At 40.7% G+C, this 22,118-nt stretch overlaps 1 protein-coding gene across 1 annotated transcript in view; it reads right to left on the bottom strand.

The window, feature by feature from the left end:
• The window catches only part of fras1 (Fraser extracellular matrix complex subunit 1), a 294,299-nt gene extending 275,065 nt beyond the window's left edge, over nt 1-19,234 (bottom strand). The window contains exons 1-2 of the mRNA XM_086315447.1: nt 18,763-19,234; nt 10,955-10,986 (exon numbers count right to left, since the gene is read on the bottom strand). Of these exons, the coding sequence (XP_086171573.1) occupies nt 10,955-10,986; nt 18,763-18,829 (99 nt within the window). The 5' untranslated portion in view covers nt 18,830-19,234. The remainder of the gene's footprint in view (nt 1-10,954; nt 10,987-18,762) is intronic.
• Between the last annotated feature and the right edge of the window lie 2,884 nt (nt 19,235-22,118).

The following is a 22,118-nucleotide window of genomic DNA, read 5'->3' on the forward strand; positions in this document are numbered from 1 at the left end:
CTAAAGGAAGCAACGGATACTGGCTATAATGATGTCCCACCTGAGAGAGTGTGTGTCTGTGTGTAGTGTGACTTTACTGTGCTATACTTGGTGCTGTTCTAAGTTTATATATATCTCTTTGCTTTCTGATGCATACAGTTTCACTGTTTTCTCATTGTCAACAGTTATATTGTGTAAAGGTTTCAAATAAATCCTTCACATTTCATTTATGTCTGAAGACAAAAATGAAACGTGAGGTGGCTTTCAAAGTCAGTGCAGTTTTTTTTCCTTGATGTATTTATTGAGTTTTAAACTTTTACAATAACAACAGCATTAAACAAAACAAAAACAACAGAACAGAACAAAACAGACAAAAGCCCCGCCCCTCCCTGAGCCTGGTTCTGCCGGAGGTTTCTTCCTGTTAAAAGGGAGTTTTTCCTTCCCACTGTCGCCAAAGTGCTTGCTCATAGGGGGTGATATAATTGTTGGGTTTTTCTCTGTATGTATTATTGTAGGGTCTAGCTTACAATATAAAGCACCTTGAGGCAACTGTTGTTGTGATTTGGCGCTATATAAATAAAACTGAATTGAATTGAAAACAGAGAACCTGGCTTAAGAATACAAGTAAATAAATAGAAAATCCAGATACTTTGATTATGAGATAGAGTTAGCAATACTCAGTGGCATGCTTATATTATACCAGGGCCTGTGAGAAAATAGCAGAAATATCCAAACCGGCGTACACCATAAATGAGTCCCATATTTTATGAAACCTGTTGTCCCTACTATGTAACTTGCATGTTAGGAAGTCTACTCACACATATTCCAGTACGTCTGCTGCCATTGAGTCTTAGATGGGGCCGTGTGCGTGCTCCAGTTCAACAGGACACATTTCTTTGCAGTCAGTCAGTGCAGTTTTGAGAAAAGTGTAAAATCATTTAGCATTTAAGTCTTGACTGAAAGGTATTTATTGTTTTGTCACAGACTTGAAGTCACTGTCAAACTTTGTATATTGTGACAAAAAGGTTTTTGTTGTTTGTGATGTTTTGCACAGGTGAGTCTTTCCTATAAGATGGCCTTAACTGCTTTGGGAACTGCATCAGCGCAATGAAGAGTAACCGTAATGAACTGATAGTTCAAGATAGCGCTGCAGCATTTTTAACAGAAAAAAACATGTTGTGGATCACAGTAATTGGCCTATAAAATAATAAAATTACCTTCTAGCTGTGATTTAACTGCATACCAAAAAGTTACAGTTCCTAGTTTTCTTAAATTAGTCAGCTCAGTCCTTTCTCAAAGAGAATATCTATATTTTTCACCCACCTTTGAATATTTAAAGACTGTTAAAACACCTTCAGTAACAGCTAATGGACGTGTTGTTCTAATAATAACAAAGGTTTAATTATAATGTTGCCTTCATCCTTTATGATCACGCGTTATCATCAAGAAAACGCCAACAAAACTAACACTTCAGACGTCTTAAGTGGAACCTAGTATGCTTTTCATTATTTTCTATTATATAGTTACTGTTTTCAACAGTTTAGTTAAATTTGTGTAAATCTTATAAGTTACAATCTCATGTTTCAGACTGCTCCAAATGCTCGATTTCCTGTATTTCGTTCTCCTTTTTGGATTCGTATGATGTCATAGCAGATATTTATAATATGGTCATCTCACCTCACAAATGGCAGCTGGTAACAAGGTTGTTATGAGAGAGAGAGAAGATAAAACAGCTTTGTCCAGAGAGAAGATGAGCTGAAGGGCTGTACCAAGACCCAGTGTAAGATAAATAAGGATTATTCTGAATTGTGAATCATGCAAAGCTACTCTAGTAAAGCCCAACAATAATAAAATGGATAAAAATTATCATATTTTGTCTGCTTCAAATCAAGTTGGGTTTTCCTGTAAACAGTAATCAGACTGTTGGTGACAAAGATGCCCATAAACCACTCAGGAGCCAGAAATACTGCAATATTCATTCAGTTTAGCTTTCCAGTCGATGTTTCCTCTGCTGGTTTCAGGTGACCCCACCAGCCCAGGATTTCTTAACACGCTTAGAAGAAGAAATTGCTGACTCCGACTTTCTGTCTCATGCGAGTAAAGTGAAGTCGGGTTGCTGCTGTCAGATTTTGCACATTCTCTGACTTTGTTTTTGTCGCAGACTGTCACCTTTCAAATCGAGCTTCTTCTGCCCAAGCCCTCATCCTGTTTTCACTTTCATATCTGCTTTTGGCATTTCAGTATTTTCTGTTTTTCTGCTCTTGGCTCACTCCTGTAGCCGTGATGTGCGCCTGGGGTGAATGTCTCATCACTCAGGGGGTGTACAGAAATGAGGTCTGATTTGATTCGATCACATGGGTGGTTTAGAGCCCTGTATGGAGAACAGCAGTGGTCCTGTGGTCAGTGAGGAAATATCACTTCAGCTTCTGCATTAATCCACAAAGGAGCCTTGAAGAAGACAGTTTACCTCGATATACATATTCAGTCTAACAGCAGTCAGATCCTCTTACTTCTTTTAATATCATTTTTCACCACTGAACCCTACGGGGAACTGCGCTGATGGTTATGAATATCCGTGATGAGGATATTACACCTCGGCACAGACGTCTCTCTCTCTCCTTTAAAAGAGCTTCTTGTATTTGCCTTCACTGAACTGTTTTAATTCGAGTTGGAGATGAAGTTTTTCTAGCTAGTTTTATTTTTAATTTTTTTTACAGTCAGGCTCATCAAACTCGAGTTGTGAAGCGTGTCGGGCAGCAGCGGCGATCAGACATACTGCTGAGATTGTTTTTCTGACGGTGACTGGAAGTCTTGTGCAAAACTATTTTCCTGAGAGATCACCTTGGAGAGCTGCACACACGTCGAAAGCTGTGATGCATTTCCACTGCGGGAAAATTATATACGGAGTTTTACTTCAGAGGGGAGGCCGTGTGAGGAAAAGTGATGAGGGCTACTCAGATTCAAAAGGTCCACAATGTCATCAACTACCTGACTCGCACACCCTTAAAAAGCAACATTAATGGCGTTGATCATTCGTATGCTTTAAATGTTATTCAAACATATTTACAAAATTATTCTTTCTGATTGGCTCGTGTGAGTCTGTTTAAACTATTCATCAGGATGCTTCAATATTTAACCATCGCTCTATATCAGTGCTCCACAATCTGTTGACTATAGCAACAGCGCAGAGTCTGCACCAGCTTTGGAGACAAAGTTAAAGAGGGAAGGCTGATATGGGGTTAGGGAGGAGGGATGGTGGATATGGCGACCGTGGCTCAGGGGGTTGGGAAGCGTATCTGTAACCGGAAGGTCGCCGGTTCCTGAAGGGAGCAGCTGATAGAAGTAGAAGAAGAAGGACCGACTGACTGAGATTAAATCTATTTAACAGCTATAGCAGGGGTAATTTATCACTACTGAAACTAAACTGGAAACAAACAACAACAGTCTGAGATGGGAAACCAGCACCATGGCATTTTTTTCTTATTTTGATTTGACTTGTAAAGTTATGATGTGAAGTTATGAACACTTCCAAAAGTTCCTGAATCTAGATCTGGAACGAAAAGACAACCAAGCTGTTGAGTCTCAGTGTCCTGATTTAAATTGATACACCAATTAATCTTATAATTCATCTTTAGAGACGGATTCGTTGGTGTTCAATCTTCTTTTGATCTCTTCCTCCTCTTCACCGATTGCATTATATCGTGTGTAATAAAACAATTTGCTTTACAAATAAACTTCACAGTTATTATTATTCTAAGTTGGGCCAAGCCCCATTACTCACGCTGCCCATAACTTTTTGAATAATCCTGCTAACCAGCAAACACACAAACAAACAAACAAACAAACAAACAGATAATCATAATCTACTTGGCAGATGTAAAAAAAAAAGAGGGGGGGGGGGGAAAGATGTGGGGTGAGTGGTCATGGTTTCGGGGTCAGGCTGTGGCTGAGTGGAGCGAGTTTAAACAGCATGTCGTCCAATTAAAAGTGTTTATAATTGTTCCAAATGGCTTCCCTTGAAGGCAGAGTCAAACTATCCACACCATCATCACCACCTAATATAAAGAATGAGGGTATCTTAGCATTAATTAACAGCAGATAGTGCTGAGACCAAAAAGGAGAGAGACGTCACAAACCTTGAGCATGTGAGAATGTCTTCAACGCTGCACATTTCACCAAGCAGCTCCCTCAAAGCAATAACTGCTCTAAAGTCGACCATTATTTGCTCCGGCACGTTCTTATATGAAGACATGAAAGCTATTTACAGGCTACAGCAATTCAAACAAAAGGAAGTGATCACAGTGTCAGTTTTGCACGTAAACACCGAACACGTGGACGACTCTAAGAACCGTCTGCGGGGCTGCAGAGAAATCAGAGCAGCTCAAAGAGACAAAAGATTTGCTTTCCCAAGTGCAGAGCAACAATATTCATTACCCTTTTATTGTTTACTATGGTGTGAACGCTCTGCGTGTGCATTATCGTGTGCATAATTGGACATGTCACAAGCTCAGCTGAGGAAAATAACTACTGGAGTCCTACTGAGAGGAATAACAAAGCAGTTCTTATTAAATCTGGAGTAAAAGTCTAAATATGCATGGAATGAGTTAGGACTGGAAGAAACTTCATTCTTCTAAAAACACATTTAGCAGTTCACTCCAAATGACACATTACTGTAATGTATCATCTTTAAAATGCAGCGCTGAAGGGGTGCAGGACAGGTAGGAACAGGCATTGTTAGGTCAATCCCAGCTCTGCTTCTTTGTAAACATACAGCTCAGACCTCTGTCCTGGTAGCGCTATTCTTGAGGTGCCCTATATTTTGATTCCTTGCGGACGGGTGACTTGCAATGCTAGGAATTCAAGCCTTGAGGGGCAAGTGATATATTTGGACATGGTGCTGCATGTTGTGGAGGCTCGCTGTCCTTCACTGCAGGCTTTAAACTCTTTTTCAGCGGCACGTCAGGCCCGGTGGCACACTGCACCGCTGCAATAAGTGCGAAGCATGAATCTGTCAGGACACATGTACTACACGTTACCCACAATCCCCTCAGCTTTGTACTGTACCGCCTGAGGGTGACTGAGAAACCTGAACTCCCGCCGACAGAAGAATTTGATTGTTTAGGAACAAATGCTTTCTATTTTTCTGTCACTACATATTTCAGAGAAATTACGCTTTCTTTACTCCACAGAAAAGTAAGAACATGAGGTAAGATGATAAATACTGCAAACCTTTCTGTTCTGGTTTGATAAAATTAAATTTTAACCATAAACTGTACATAAAAGATGGAGTCACATTGCCTGAGGTTTTTTTTGTTTTGTTTTTGTTTGTTTTTTTCCTGTTACTCCTTTAAAGTGGATCTTAACAGATTTGAACATGCATGAAAAGAAAACTGCAGTTCATCTAACTGCCACAAGAGGCTCTAAAGTGTCTCAATCCCCTCAAACTTAAAATGCTTAACTTTACAGCACTGGTGCCTTTAGACCACTGTAATGGATTATTACATTATTACAGTGTCGTACAGACACTCAAGAAGCTTATGCTTCAGTTTTGCTGAGTTCTAGTACTTAAACCAATGGTAAACAATACTCAGCAACTAAAATAACTAGTCATATATTGGGAAAAACATCTAAAAATGTTGGTTCTAGATTGGAGATATGAGGACTTGCTGCCTTTCCTTCCCTTAAAAACAAAAATGTGTAAGTTATGTAAAGACATTGTTGGGTTTAGGACTTCTGGGCACTCAAAACAAGCAAAAGAAACAAAATACATAATTTATAATAAAATCAAAAGACTAATAATAAAAAATAAAGACACTTTATTTAGAAAGGCCAGAGAGTGAAACAGAGGTGACAGTCAAAAATGTATTCAGTTTAAAAACATTTAAATGAATCAATTAAATAAAGAGGCTCTTTCTCCGCCGGCAGCCATGTTGAGAAAACGCTGTAAGCGTTCAGGCTGGTATGAGCTGCAAGTTTGGGATATTCAGGATTTCCTCAGGGTGATGGCACCGCTGAAGGTCTTTCTGCAGACTGTTCAGGATGCTCTACAACCTCCAGGGCTGCAGCAGAGACACTGATTGTGATTCAGTCAGTGAAGAAATCCAAACAATGGCAAAGTTTGATCACGGGAAAACTTCTACCACGAGAATTCGACTCTTACATGTGGGAAAATTAGAACTTGTAAGGCCTTTATTAACATTGAATATTAATACTGAAGAACAAGTCAGAAAAACAGTAAGTATTTCTACAGCAGTGCTCACAGTGATGCCTCCCGAACACTAATTGTTATTTCACACATTGGCTGTTGGAAGATCAGACAGTTTGCTGCCGGCTGTCTGAACGGTTACTTGTTCTGATTTCCCAGATGGCTGCTGTCAAAAGACAATTTTAAATCCATCTTTGATGTAAAATAGACAGACCATATTGTCCGAATCTCCCCAGCCATCTGTGTGTCCAAATGTCCTTCTCTTCTAAATCAAAAAACATGCAGACATAAACTGTATATAAAAGACAGGAACAGCACCAGTTAGTTAGTGAGGTCTCTGAATATGTGAAACAGTGCACGTTCATATCTTAGCAACTTGTAAAGGACACTTTAAACCATGCCCTTTTATCTTTACCTTTTTTACTCTAATAGGGACGTTAACTTACATAAAGTATACTACTGTATTCATGAATACTTGGACCCAGCAACTGAGACCATGAATTTATTCGAAAACCTTTTATGAATAAATCACAACATCAGAGAAGTTGACCCCTGCTGGCCATTAGCAAGAATGCAGCTTCAAAGAACTTTGCTTTTAGAAAGCATAGTTCATCTTTTATACGCGCTATCTGAACCCATGCATTACACCTACAGGAGCTGCTTAGCCGTTGAGACCCATGTCATGAAGCTCTGCAGACACTCAGTCAGCAGAGAGCTGGCAACTTTTACGGCACATGGTGCTCTGCAGTTTAGTGCTGTGGTTCTGTGAATGCTTCCACAAATTCAGTCAAGCACCTAGCCGCGAGGTGCTTCATTTTATACCATATGGCAATGAGACTGAAAACACCTGAATTCAAAGATTAAGAGGAGTGTCCCTTGACATTTATCCAAGTATCACTGAGATTTGTGTGAAAACGCTTTGGTATGCAGATGCAAACGTCTGAAAATCCTTTTAGAAACCCAGTTACATGTAGACCTGTAGACCTTGAAATCATGGCTCACTAAGAGGACTCCAGCAAGGGAAGACCATGTCCTGTAATCTATGTCTGCGACTCTGACTGTGGAAATCAGATAAGTTCATTTCCTGGAATCTTAGAGTTTTAATAAAGCGCTGATTCAGAGCCGACACGTTCCTTTTAAATGTTTTAGTTTCCTGATAATCATTCATGTCCCTGATGACAGTTAAACTATATGATGATAACAATATGAACACATGCATACTGGATGTCAAAGCCCTTAGTAAATGCAGTACTTTTACTACTACTAATAAAAGTCTTCACTTTTCTTTACTGAAACAGTGAGGTTCATGGCAGTTCATGTGGCTGGAAATCCAGTTTTTCATGCAGTGAAGCCAACTGTGACACTTTTCCTGAAATGTATAAAAAATGCTCGTACGTAGGAAAAACATTAACTCATGTTTGACTGATCAATCAAACCACACAGCGTGAGTAAAACCTTGTGTATTTGAGCAGGCCAGAGAGGGTAAATGAAACGTGTGAGCACAAGTTGTAAAAAATAAAACTGCTGTGTTTGTCAAACTTATGTCAAACGTATGACTTTAACCATGAAATCGCTAAAGCGCTGAAAATAGCTGCAGGAAGTCACTGAGAAAGATATGGGAAAACTGGCTCACTGACCTGATATGAAATAGGTCTGTGGTTTAAAATGCCTGTCAGCTCATATTTATTTATATTTATAATCACGCCTCTATGTCTTTTTAAATTTAGTTGTGACGAGTGATCAGAATGATCTTTGTTCAGGCACTGACAGAGTTATTATTGGCATAAATCAAGCCGATCGCTAAACCAAATCAAATAAAGAAATTAAAGTCTGGAAAAAGAAGAAAGAGCACACCGAGGACTTGTGATTATTTTCACCACAGAACCAAACACACAGAAGGCCCTGCAGGCTTTTACCGAGACCTGCACTTTAATCCGCGTGTTTCTTTTGCACATTTGTATCTATGGGCCCCCCACTCCAGGTGTTGAGGGGCCACCACTTACTTTGAACTCCAGGAGGGCCTTTTCCCAGCTGCGTTAGAACATGCTGGGACGTCCCTCCCGTCTCTCTGCCCTCATCTTTTCCCCCCTCTGTTCCACCCTCACTCCTCCTCCCCCCTTTTCCCTCCTAAAACACTAACTGAGCCATCCCTGTCTTTACGGCCCTGCTGCAAACATTCCCCTCCTTCAAAGCGGAGGGAAAAGTAACACAGGGGACAGGATGTGTTTGTGTGCATTTACAGGATTGCAGGTATGTTACAGCTTGCTGCTCTGAGCTTTGCTGTAATTACACTGATGACACAGCAGGAAAGAAGCAGGAGCTCATCATTAGTCTACCTGGGAACCGCAACTCTACTGCTGAGACCCTTGTTTAAGGCTTTTTAAGAGAGTTTACCATTTGCTGCAAGACACAAAGTGCACAGCAGCAAATTTCCTTCTTTTCTTTTGTTTTTCCTCAGGTTCAACTGCTAAAAGGAGAAAAAGATATGTTAAGGCTGAATCGTTTCAAAGTGCAAGCTGTGCTAATAATGAATGACTTTAACAGGTCAGCTTTTCTTTCTTTAAGAAGCCTCGGGAAGGAAACGCATTAGAAACATCATGTAGACCCTCAGAAGTCTTCACTTAAACCTGGCTGACAAATTTCTTTAAAGACTCGCGGCTCTTTCAGCCAAGGTTAAAATCGTGTAACTCACAGGAAAAAAACAAATCAGGGTTTTTATTAAATATATAAAATCTTCAAAGAAAAGTGTATTCTGATGAGGCAAAGCATTATGACCACCCCTGCCTCAGGTGCTGGCCGTCCTTTGCCAGCCTGTTGAGTGATTCCTGTTTTAATGGTTTGGCCCTTGTTGGCCTGTTACACCTGTTTTGGCTTAATATGTGTATTTTCACTGTGCACATTTCATGATAATTGTTTTTATGCAGCTGCATTCAACAGACAGCTGAAAGACAGACATTAAACAAAGAAAGATAACGACATTAAACATTTGAAAAAGCATTAGCGAAATGTAGTCAGATCAAAAAATGGTCTTTTGACTCCACCCACTATCTCTACATATATATTATGACATAGAAGATACAGTCAAATGTATTCCACCGTCTAACCCCCATGAAGGGAACTCCTAAAGCTAATGTGGATAGTGTTAGTGCTGATTTTAGTGCCAGTCCACATTAGCTGATAGCCAAAGCCTCTTGCTGAGTATCTGCAAGCTGCTTTGCAACCCACCTCCAGCCCAGATCATCATTTATTCTTTATCAGATTTAATCACTGCAGTGTTTGTTGTTATTGATGCTTACTCTGTTCAGTAATGCTAATCTTGTTGCTGCTCTGCCCTCGCTGGGCTTTGCGTTTACGTTCAAGAAAGGTCACGGAGGTCCCAGAATAGAGCCATACAGATAAAAAAGAAACTTTATTTTTCATGATTCTGACTGAAATAAGCTTTAAAAACTGCAACGTATGTCCACTTTATGTTTGTCCTCATCCTTTTTAACATGAAATATGGTGCGGAAGCCCAAGAACGAACCTGCAAGAACCCTGATCTTAACCAACACCAGTTCGAGCACTAACTTGCCAAACCAGAAGCAACTCCTGCAGCTCAGCAACTTGACAAAGGTTTGCAGTTATCTGGAATTAACCAGACTAAATCTCTATCTATCATATCGGGGTGAGAGCCACAGCTTCCATTCCAAGTGCTTACTGGGACTGAAAAAGTAAACAATCAACATTTCTGCTCATGGGATTACACAAATGCACATTATGGCTATGGCTATCCAACAAACATCATACACTTACTTACATCTCTACTATCATAATGAGCAGATACCTCTGCTGCCACACAGGTACAACAACCTCGTTGCTAGTAAAGCAACATGATTGGCCCATATGTTTCAGAATTTAGCTGTTGATTGGCTCTTTGGAGTCTATTAGATTTACCGCCATGGTTCTCTCTTGCAAAAGTCATCACCCAACATCACCCACTTTTCCCACTGCGTCTCAGTGTGAAGAACTCATCAATACCTGGTCCCAGAATAAAGCAGACAGACTGAAATCAGAAGAGTGCACCCGTGTGGTGTAAGGGGAAAAGTTAATAGGCTGGTCTGAGTTTATAATCATATAAATTACATCTGTGGGCAACCCCCGGCTGCCTGCACAGAGGAACAAAACCACTCCTCATCTGCCGATGCCTCTAGCCAAACACGACAACTTTAAACATTAAAATAACTCTCAAGCAAAGATATGAGTAACCAGCAGCCGGGTTTAAAGAATATAAAGCAGAAGCACACCTCAGAGCGAAGCGCTGGATGTTAGCCAATACCCAGCAGAACCACAAGAGCAAAGCTCATCATAAACTTCTTTTAAACTTTTTTTTTAGAACAGCCTAACCTTCAATTGGCAGCACAGCAGGAGACAGCAGCTCATCTTTGCTAGTGACCCTGCATCGCGCTCTTTCATCGCCATTATCAAACACAAAGCCAGGATCTTCTATGCATTATTGATGAGACACATCTTCTTAGCTACTTCTCAAACAACAGAGGATGCGCAGCAACTCCTACCGATAATACCTCTTACCGCCTATCCTCGAATACACACACACAGGTAAGAGCTTCAAACGTCAGTCACACCAACCTGCTCAAGTCTCCAGTGAATAATGCACGAGCTAAGACCCATTAAGCCATATAAACACAACAGATTCTGTGAACAGTAGGGACGGAGATTTAAAGCGGTGCTAGGCAAGAGGTAGGAGAGTACAAAAGGAGTTGGTGTACCTACCGCATGCAGCGCTCCTTCATAGATACAAGCTCCTGGGGTGACATAGAAGGAAGAGAGGGAGAGATACAGAAAAAACACACCATTAGTATCAGAGTTCAGTCTGAATCATACCTGTGAGAGGATCCTGCAGATGGTTAAACAGCAAACGAGCTGTATGAAGGATAATCAATCAGTTCCCCTGTTAAGATGCAGGTTTATAAAGTTCTTAGTGCGATGACAAGCTCTGAAAGAGATCAGGACATGTCTGCAACACAGAGACTCGAGCCCAGTGGGATAATAATACAAAAACAAGCTTATAAATATTAAAGTTTCATGTTTGTAATTGACTAACATACAGTTTTGACCAAACAGTTACACAGCAATGCACCACTTTGCTGTAGTTATGCTTCTAAAAAGGTTTGGAAATATGTAAACAGAGCTGGGATTTATTGAACTCCTAATAACTATGATACACTGCAGAAATGAGAGGGGGTAGCTGAGGCTGACAGGTTGGGTTCCTCTTACACTGTAATCAGGTAATCAATGTTATTCACCTGCCCTGTGAGTGGTTTGATACTTATGGCTAATCAGCATGTTTAAAGACATAATCTCATGTGTGGATCGCCAAGCAGCCGTATCAGAAGAGACCACACTCGAGTTTTTATTCATCGCATTAACGTTCTAGATTTTAAAAAAATCTATTTCACTGATTATTATGAACAGAACAATGAAATGACTGTTATAATGACTGTTATTTTCATATTTTATACATCTATTATGTTATTAGACCAGCTGAGTCGCTTAAAATTTCCCACCAAAAATTTAAAATTTTATAATTCCCTAAAGCAGGGGTGTAAAACTCTTTTTATTTCATGGGCCACATGCAGCTCAATTTAATCTTGAATGGGCCAGACTAGTGAAACGCTCCTTTCTGTCACTGTAAAGAAGTAAAACTACACATTTAAAATTAATGAGATGTCTTAATATAAGAAAAAGAAGTTTCAGTTTTTCTACATGTTGAAGAAATGTTGTAGTAAATAAAAAAGAGGAAATAGTTGTTGTCTTTTTCAATCTGGACCCAAGACAGGAACTTTTCTGTCATTTAATTATTTATCTGTCACTTAATTACTTTTGTGAACGGCAGCAGAAAAAGTCTTAATCAGGAGAAAAAGCTGTAAAACTTATTAAAACATAGTTAAAAATCCCAAATCTATCCCATCCACATATTCCAAAGCTATCGAATGGGCCAGATTAGTCTTTGCCAAAGCATCTCTGGGCCCCAGGCCTTATGTTTGACAACCCTGCCTTAAAGCAACCAAAAGTGGCCTTTGGCCTTCTTCATATCTAAGACCAGAATACAGACAGACTTAAAAAATAAACCGTAAAATCTTTGCACTAATAAAATCAGGGTGAAAAGGCCATCGTCTGACTGATGAATAATGTGTCGAATGTTTTTAAATTGGCACGTGGAAACAGCAGGTATGTGTAAGTTTAATATTTCTGGTCGAGGTCGGTCTGTGAGTAAGCGAGAGAAATGTGAGAAATGCCCAGTCTATGACAGAAAACAATCCTTGAGACTAAAAAAGCCTGGAAAGACTAGAAATTGCTTGCGAGGTTGAAAACTGGAACCTGAGTAGAGGAACCAGGGGAGTATTTACACTGGGGAGAGTGATTAACTGATTGGACACGGGTCCAGAACTATGACATTATGTGAAAACAGCCGAGTATCTAAAGAACCTCTATTCATCCACACTGCTTTTATCTGCAGTACCTTTACACCAGCTATAACCTTTCTCACTTCGATTGTGCTGCAAGCCAATCAGAATCCAGTAATGCATCTTCTTTGCTTTTTTCTGTCTCATTAAACTAAGCGTTTACCGACATTTGTATTCACGGTTCAGCTGGAAACAGCTGCCGTTAAAAAATTCCTTTAATAAATGTGAAACATTCAACCTTTAGACTGAAACTGCAGGGTGCCACTGATTATCTTTGCTCCGTCTGAGAGCTAAATGTTTAACAAAAACACAAACAGATAGATGGACAGGCAGCACGCGCCTCGGCCCAGCCGGGGCTCCGAGCCTCACGACACCAGACCTGGGAAATCTAAGCTGCCTCAGGGGAAAGTACAGCAAGAGGTAAACATTTACCATAATGGTCGAGATGGGAAAACAAGAATACAGTTACAGTTATGCCCTCATAAAGGATGCCCGAGAGCGAGTGTGTTTATGCTGCTGCACCATGCTATAGTCTCTTTATCACACTGTATGGGAGAAAGAGTGCTGTGTAAAATATAATCTGGTGGTTTAATCAGTTTGGGGAAGACACAGTGGAGAGGTTTACTTTTCAGTTCTGCCTGCTAAAGAAAAATCCAACTAACAGTTCAGATTGTAAACAATTATCAACACTCTTTGAATCTCAGGCATTAATTAACAGATTAAATGTTGGTGTCTTTGAGAGAGAGTGTCATTTTATCTGAGCATGGGTTTAATATCATCTAGTTTGCAGGTTTTTTAAAAGATGGATTGTATTCATATCAAGTGCACACAGGGATTTCTGGCACAACTTTCCCTGCTCCCAAAGTACATGGAAATCCTTATTTTTGGTCTCACTTGTGTTTTAAACATACAGCCTTTTAGATTATTGTTAAAATCATCTATGATGGGAACAAAAGTTTGCTCTTTGACTGTTTTTTAATGAATTTTATTTACACAAGCGTCTCATGGCCCTTTATATTTTAGAGGGAAAATTCCACAGATCAGATCCTCTATGAAAGAAGTGGGAACAATATGGCCACGCCCACCTGACCAGCCCACGTGAGGTAGATGGAAAATTAGGATTCAAATACAAATAAGCACACTTCATGCATCAGCTGCTGTTTTTCACATTTCAACTAACAAACTCTATTTGATAAACTAGTGATTTTACTGGAAATGACAATACAGGTTTTTTTGCTTTTATTTTGAAGGCAGCTTCAGTGTAAATGTGTTGCAACAAAGGTTTATAAGGGTTTTGAGTTTGCTAGCCTTGAAAGATGTCAGCTCATACTAAAAAAAGACATTTCAATTGAGAAAAAGAAGGACTTTTGCTGAGCAGGAACAGACATCTGAACCTTTGCTGCAAAATCAACAGGAACTCTTTACAGAGTGACAGCAGTCGAGACTAGCTTTGTGATTAAACACAGAATTACAAAAAAAAGCCGTTCTCCGATGGCGAGCTCATCAAAGAGTCCTTTGTGTACTGCTGTTAATTAATGCACTTGTTCAAGCCAAATGAGAAAAAAGGAGGCAGTCGAAAATGTGCCCCGTTCCAGGTGAACCCTAACAAGACTGATCAAGGACATTCAGTTGAAAACAAAGCAGACGAGTTTAACTTTTTCTCCTCAGTTTCTCATCTTTACTCCTGGACTACAGAAAGAGTTTGAGATTATGGAGCAGCTGGCAGCAAAGCGATGAATGAATGAAACTACAACAGAGGCTGAAATGGGACAAACTGACAGATGTTACAAACGAAGGCTGTCCAAATCTGGCGGGGAAAACATTTCTGACTTTTGAAGGCAAAAGAAAAAGTGAGTGAAATGAAATCTGAACTGAAATGAGTGTTTTTGCATTGTGTTATACATCAGGTGTAGTGTGAGTCAGTGCTAAGACTGAACCATCACAGACAGCTTAATTCGCCACTGACAGAGCGCTTCAAGTCAGCATCACCACTGGATTTTTTCTTCCTCTTTCAAAGAGGAAAACATTCCACAGACAAGGAGACAAGGATCTCCCTTTATATGTGAACAAACATTCTCAGTGATGCAGTTTAACAAATCCAGAGAGAGATCCTCTCTCAGTGACGATCAGCTGTCTGTTATCAGCTCAAACGTTGAACCGACTTTAATGCACATTCAAGCCTAAAACAGACTAGATTTCTCTCACTGGGGTCAAAGACGTAAAAGACGAGCTGAAAAACTGCAGGTGCAATCAAACTACAAGCAGCACTTTGTATAAAGTTAAAAGTCTTTGAAATTTTGTCAAAATGTGCACATTTTGTTCACAACTATTTTTGTGAAAGTTGTTTAAGTAGTGATAAATCGTTGGTGCTTTACCTGTTTCGTATTCCCATTAGATAATTTAAAATCATATCTTACCAGTTATAAAGAGAGCTTACTGGTCTGGTCCCCTACAACAGTTAAACTTTCTCATGTGGCCCCTTGGGAAAATTAATTACCCACCCCTGGATCAGCTTATCTTCTATGAGGATATTTGGCAATGGCGGTAAGGAAGAACTCCCTTTTAACAGGAAACGCTCCCCAGCTGAATGAGAGTTAAGAAGGAGACGTCATCTTTCGTGACATATTGAGGGATGAGGGCAAAGGGAAGACAGAAAAGATGAAAATATGGGAAAGAGCGGGCAAAAGTTGGTGACATGCAACAGTTGGATATAAACGCATCAGAGAGAAGTGCTCAGTGCATCATGGGAAGTACCCCAACAGTCAGAGCCTACAGCAGCATAACTAAGGGGTGGTTCAATGTCACATCGTCGTTTTTATCTGAAACGAAAGCTTGAAATTGAATCTTAAAAGTAGAGACGGTGTCTGTCTGCCGAATCCAAACTGGGAGCTCCATGAAATCGGAGCCTGACAGCTGAAGGCTCTGCCTCCCATTCTACTGCCACAGCACAGCAGTGGTGTCTCCCTCACGACTGAGGTGCATAAAACAAAACACTGTAACACCTTCTGTTAATTCTGGGTTTAATAGGGAGCCAATAAATAGAAGCTAATATGAGAGAAATATGATCTTCATATATGGTCTCTGAACTCTTACTGCAGCATTTTTGATCAGCTGAAGGCTTTTTTCACTGAGCTGTTAATAAAGAACTACAAAAGTCCATCCTAGAAATAACATATCCACGAAGCAGCATTTCAGCTTCTCTCTGACACAGGATGTTTCTCATTTCTGTAGATGGATTGTTGAAAGTGCAAGTTAAAGGATACATCCTGGACAAAAAATGACTCCAATCACTGTAGTGATGGAGGCTGAGGGAAAGCCATCTAGAAAGGAAAGTATTGATTTATGATACTTGCACATTTCAGCATGATAGTCTCATAAATAAGTGCAACCTTTATTAGCCTTTTTGAACTCAGTAATGCCAAGAAAAGATGCCGCATGACGGCTAAATGATGGTAAAAAATCTGTCTATAATCTGTGTTAATCACAGACCTTATTTCAGGAATTTAAGCAAAACTTTTTAAAACATTAACCTCCTAGCAATAAATAACATCTGGTTAGTCTCACTGCTGCACCTCAGAGTCAGGTTCAGCTTTTATAGGCCACATATCAGGTAATGAAACGAGGGCAGCTCCTAAACTTGGCCCACATCTGACCCACACAAGATACTTGCCAGTGTCATAACCGAGGTGTGAGAGCAACAGGAAGTCTGGATTAAGCACAAATGTGTCTGCTGAGACCAAAAAACCCCCAAACGTGTATTGTCTTCATCATCATCGGGTTCTAAAACCACTTGAAACAGCAACAATGCCTGTATCCTTGTTTGGACTTTCATCCCTCCCTCAAATTTGAGGGAGGAAAGAACTTTGTTCGGTGGAAGATAATGGAGGATTATGGAAATCTGAAATAGGAAATGTTGTTCAAATTTAGATTTCATTGTCCATTTTCACAAGATGATTCTTTGTGAACAGGATCTTAAGGTATTAAACGGTGTTTGCTGGCAGTGAAGCCTTAAATGTCTGATCAGCTCAGGACAATCACGGCCTAAATACGTGTAGACTTTGACAGTACAGGCTGAAAATAAGATTACTAACAAAAAACAAGGACTAGATTTGCGCACGTTTTACCACAGCTTCATATTTTCCTTTGATATCACATGTTGACACAGTTCATCATCACCTCTGAAAGAAATGTGCCACAAAATGAAATGATCAGCGCATCTTTTCGCTACAATAACCCAGAAATGCTTTGTGTTGAAATATAATCATTTGTACTGTTGTTCTAATCATTTAACTCCTATGATTAACCCAAACTTAAGCCTGCAAACAACCAAATCAATGTTTTATCAGATGAAAGTGCAGTCAAACTTCAAAGTGTTTAATTTACATAGACCCTGAGCTGGAATGCTTGCATATTCAACAATAACTGCCTGGATGAGTGCGACTCTAATCTGATTCGGTAACAGATAATAATTCTGCAGATGCTCAGAGCCACACTCAAAGCTCTACAAAGGAATCTTAATTGAAAAGCACTAATCTCATCATGACTCCAAACATTTGTCCAGAAAACGCCGTTCTCAGCTCGGCATTCAGTCCATCCTGCAGCACTCACTGTTGATCACATTTGAACATTTATAACCGTTTTGCTCTGCTCGCCGATGCCAGCATGCTCTCTTTTAAGCGCAGAAAGAAGCGAAGGGGTACCTTGCTTCATAAAAGTTTGAATCTGACTGAAGCAAGTCCTGCCAAGCAGAATGAACGCATGCCAAGAATAAGAGAGAGGATGCTAATGACTTTGGTAGGCATATGGTGCTGCTGCTGCTGCTGTTACATGCAGGCAGAGGAGGCTTTCACCTGGCAGATATCAGGCTACAACATTAACCATGCCTCGGTCTGACAGGAGGAGTACAGAGAAACTATGAATGGGTCAGTTAAGCAGCAGCACTTGCACAGACCTGCTTTAGATTCTGCTCTTGACAGTCCTGTGCATTATAACTCCTCTAATGGGAATATCGTAGCCGTGCATGGGCAGCTATTTTAGATCTGATGCAGAGTTATGAATATTTATACAACACAGAGGCCGTGAGAAAGACTGGATTTAAAAAGAAAAGGTGTTTAGATATGAATATGAAAAACTACAACAAGTTCATGTGTTGCTTTTTAATTCAGATTCATTTGCAGTCTGTTGAATGTGACTCTGGGTACCTGCAGAACTATTATCCAAACAGAAGATTGTTTTGCTTAACTATGCCCGCCTAAAATCGGGAGTTTAAGAGTGTATTTAAGTCTGGTCCTTTCTTTGAGTTTCACTTTCTCAAATTGACTTTGAAGTTTGGGTTAAAGACAGATTTTTTTTAATTACTGTTAAGGTTATATGAGGTTACTCTATGTCTGTGTTTCAGTTAAGAGTATTTGTTTCTCTACAATTAAAGTCTGAAATTCTGTTAAATAACTCCAGCAGCTCAGTTAAAACAGATTTTCTTTTTGTCTTTTCAGTTTTAACTCGCCTAACAAATGCTTTTAGTTACTGAAACATAATCAAAGAGCACGTTTTAGTGAATATTCGAGCCGCTCTCCCTGAATCAGACATTTCCAGGTCCACTCGGAGAGCATTATTGACTGCACAGCTCAACCCTGGTGGAGTGTGCTCATTCAGAAATCCTATCAAACGAGTGTTTGTGTCATATGAAAGAGCTCATTTGAAATTCACCAGCTGACTTTTCTCTTCTGGGAAAATCTGTCAACCCTGAAGTTGGGATGGGAACTCTTATCCTTGGGTAACAACACCCTGCTCTGGCTCAAGGTCCTCCACCTGCGATTGTGGGTCCTGAGCAATTATAGCCTAAATTGCATTCATTTTAAGCTGAAAGTGTTCCTAATGGAAACGGTGATCGATCGCTCTGCCCGCAACTTTCACACCTCCACAAGATTTCTCTGCGCGTACTGGAACAATTCTTCACTCGGTGCTGGACAAAGTAGCTGAGGTTGAACTAAATCCGATCCGATTTAGAGTCGGTGGATCGCGTGCATGGTGGTCCCTAATAACCCCTGACCTGGCTACGTAACAAGCAGGACAGGAGGACAAGTGGCTTGGTGAAAAGAGACTAGAAATACCAACCGTGAATCCCACGGGGGACGGTGAGGATCCCAGCCAGAGCGCCAACAAATATCCACCATCCACACATGATCGTACAAAAAAAGAGGATTTAATCCAAATCCAGTCAGAAGAAAAAAAACGGGATGTGTGTGTTTGTGTTCGACTGTATCTATCTTAAATGAAAGCGGGTCTCTCTGTGCATTATTGGTGCTTTGAACACAAACAGAAAAGATCCGGGAGTCTTCAGAAGGAGCGGGGAGACGGAGCGCACCGGGTCCGACTCCTGAGCGCTGCGCGCCGGACTGGAATGCGGCGCAATGCCGAAACCTGGAGAAGTGGGTTATCCACCTCCTTCCTGTTCGCGTGCTCAGAGCTCTACCGGCTGGACACAAAACTCTGTTAAGAAAAAAGAGTCACCGACAGCAAGTTGTTCCCTCTTCAGCTGCAGCAGCAGAAGCCGGGACGCTTTTAAAAGCCGAGGCGCATGACGACGACTGGCGGCCGGAGTTTGAGCGCTCCTGCAGCGAGCCTCGCGCGTGTTTGAAGTCACTTCTTGCGGTGGACCGGTCTACTTGTCCTCCCGGAGCCCACCCCACTCCCTCTCCTCCTTCTTTTCCTTCTTGTTCGTCCTCTCCCCCTCTGTCAAAGAGGACGTCCCACCTCTCCACCCCCGCTTCCACCACCCACCTCGCAGATATAATCTCACATGATGGGGACTGTGCTCCCTGGGGATTAAAACATGAGGGAGAGAATTAGTTTTCTGGAGGGGAATTTGGTGATCTAGGATCAGCTGAGGGATTCATCCTTTTAATCCCATTTTCAGCTGGAAATCTGACGTTTACAGAGAATAAAAATAAATACATTAAAGAAAAGTGGAGCTGTAGGCTGTCTGAACTCACTTTTACACCTCTGTGGTCATTATAATTCCCCGGCGCCAATACTCTTTTACGGGAACTCGTGTTTGGAGTGATCTTAAAATAGTTTCTGTTTTGATGCCCTAAGTTTTCTCAGTCTCGAATAATCTTCCATGAATAACCTCATTATGCTCTTATCCTATTATGTGCGTTAAATCTAAAAAACTTGCGGGTTTATAGATGCTGAACTCTGTGTTACCTTTAAATGACTTGAGATTATTGAAATTAAAAGGCAGTGATTTTCAAACCAGGGGTCAGGATCCTCCGAGGGAATTTCTTGGACTCTCAAGATAATTACCAGTAAGGAAATATTGAATTCTCAGCGTTATTCCTTTAATCTAATTCCTGACAGCAATATTTGTAGTCCACGTTTGTCATTGTTAGGTCCGCGTTACATTGCCCAAATGTCAGGTGTGTTATAGCATTTGGTCCACATGAAAAAACCTTCCTATAACCGATGTGGTCCACATCTGGCAACGCCAAAAGTGCCATAAGTAGCCCAAACGAGGCCCAGATTAGGGTCTGATGTGTCTGAGTATGTGCTGTAATTCTAAACAGCTTGACTTCAGATATCATTAAATGATTTAATTGTAAAAATAATATGAGAGCTGAGAGACACTGTCAGCTTGAAATCCAGCACCCTGAGACTGTACACTAAGTGGAAGGGAGAAGGCTGTGGACTAGTGAGTGTTATAACCAGTATCCAGGATGAAACAATAAAGATCCATGAATACATCATGAAGATGGCCACGCCTGATAGTGTGCTTAGGACCACCTCAGGCAGCAGAAACCTGAGACAGAAGAGAACCAAGGAGAGGAACCATCATTAAAGAACAGGCCTGTGCACGGTATGTACCAGTGGCAGATAGAAGGAGTGGTTGATATCGAGAAATCCAACCAGTGGCTGGACAAAGCTGGACTGAAAGACAGCACAGAGGCACTAATCATGGTAGCACAAGAACAAGCTCTGAGCACAAAAATCCATGGAGGCTGGGGTCTACCACATCAGGCAAGATGCCCCTGAGACAATCCAGCACATTACAGCAGGGTGCAAGATACTAGCAGGGAGCGCATACATGGAACGCCATAACCAAGTGGCCGGCATAGTGTACAGGAACATCTGTGCTGAGTGTGGCCTGAAAATCCCAAGGTCAAAATGGGAGACGCCCGAAAGGGTTTTGGAGAATGACCGAGCTAAGATCCCGTGGGACAGTTTGACCGACGGACAAACTGTTGATGGCTAACCAACCGGACATAGTGGTGTTAGACAAAGAGGAAGACAGCCATAGTGATAGATGTAGCGATACCAAATGACAGAAACATCAGGAAGAAGGAACACGAGAAGCTGAAGAAGTACCAAGGGCTCAGAGAAGAGCTCGAGAAGATGTGAGGTGAAGATAACGGTGGTCCCCGTGGTAATCGGAGCACTAGGTGCGGTAACTCCCAAGCTAGGCAAGTGGTTCCAGCAGATCCCGGGAACAACATCTAAGATCTCTGTCCAAAAGAGCGCAGTCCTAGGAACAGCTAAGATACTGCGCAGGATCCTCAAGCTCCCAGGCCTCCCAGGATCCGAGCAAGTGTTTGCAAATCATTACTAATTGAGCAATTCATGTAAGTGTCATTAATTTGTGTAATTAAAATAAAAAATAAAAAACTCAATTATAATTATATATTGGTTTTGTGTGGTATTTATTCGTGAAGTGAACTACCAACTTGTCTCCTGTCTAGGGTGTACAGGTACCTTAGCACAGCTCCACCCGTAAATGATGGGTTATAAGACTTTAATAATAAAGGTTTTATTACTGAGCATAATTCCAGGGTGTCAGTTACTGACATTTAGTCAAAGCCTCTGGTGTCTCACATTCAAGCAGAAGGTTTCCTTTAGTGTTGCTCAGTATGTGTGACCACAATACTGAGACCAGTGTCTCTCCTACTTTGTCATAAATTAACCCAAACCTGACTGAGTAGTTTTGGTCACAACTTTGTGTCCAGGTTCACAGTCTTGTGATTTGGCCACCACCACATCACACCACCTATGTCACTAACAACTTTATAATGGACACTGTTTAAAACATTACACAGTATTTACAACTTTCCAAGAACCATCCAAATAATGTTTTACAAATTAGTAAATATTGCTTTCAATTTCATGCTTTAATAAAAATAACTGATAATTAAAGTTAAGCAACTGTATTTTTACCTTATGGACATGATTTTCTGAGACTTGTAAACACATATTGTTAACAGCAACATAAAAACGTGTCCTTAATCAGAAAAGAATAATTCAACTGATGTTAACAAGGGAGGAGACCACAGACACTGAGGTATTTCTCATCTTGTTTTCAAAACCTCAAAATCCATTATTCAATTTTTGAGGTTCCATGGGGCTTTTATATATTTACGATTTTGCTGAAATCCTGGCAGAAGTTTAAGAGACTCCCTTTAACACTATCCATTTTACAT

This window comes from Aulonocara sp. 'chitande type north' Nkhata Bay, linkage group LG12 (assembly GCF_057382095.1).
Source record: "Aulonocara sp. 'chitande type north' Nkhata Bay isolate Kocher_YH1m ecotype deep benthic linkage group LG12, A_spYH_male_GT1.1, whole genome shotgun sequence".
Classification (NCBI taxonomy): domain Eukaryota; kingdom Metazoa; phylum Chordata; class Actinopteri; order Cichliformes; family Cichlidae; genus Aulonocara; species Aulonocara sp. 'chitande type north' Nkhata Bay.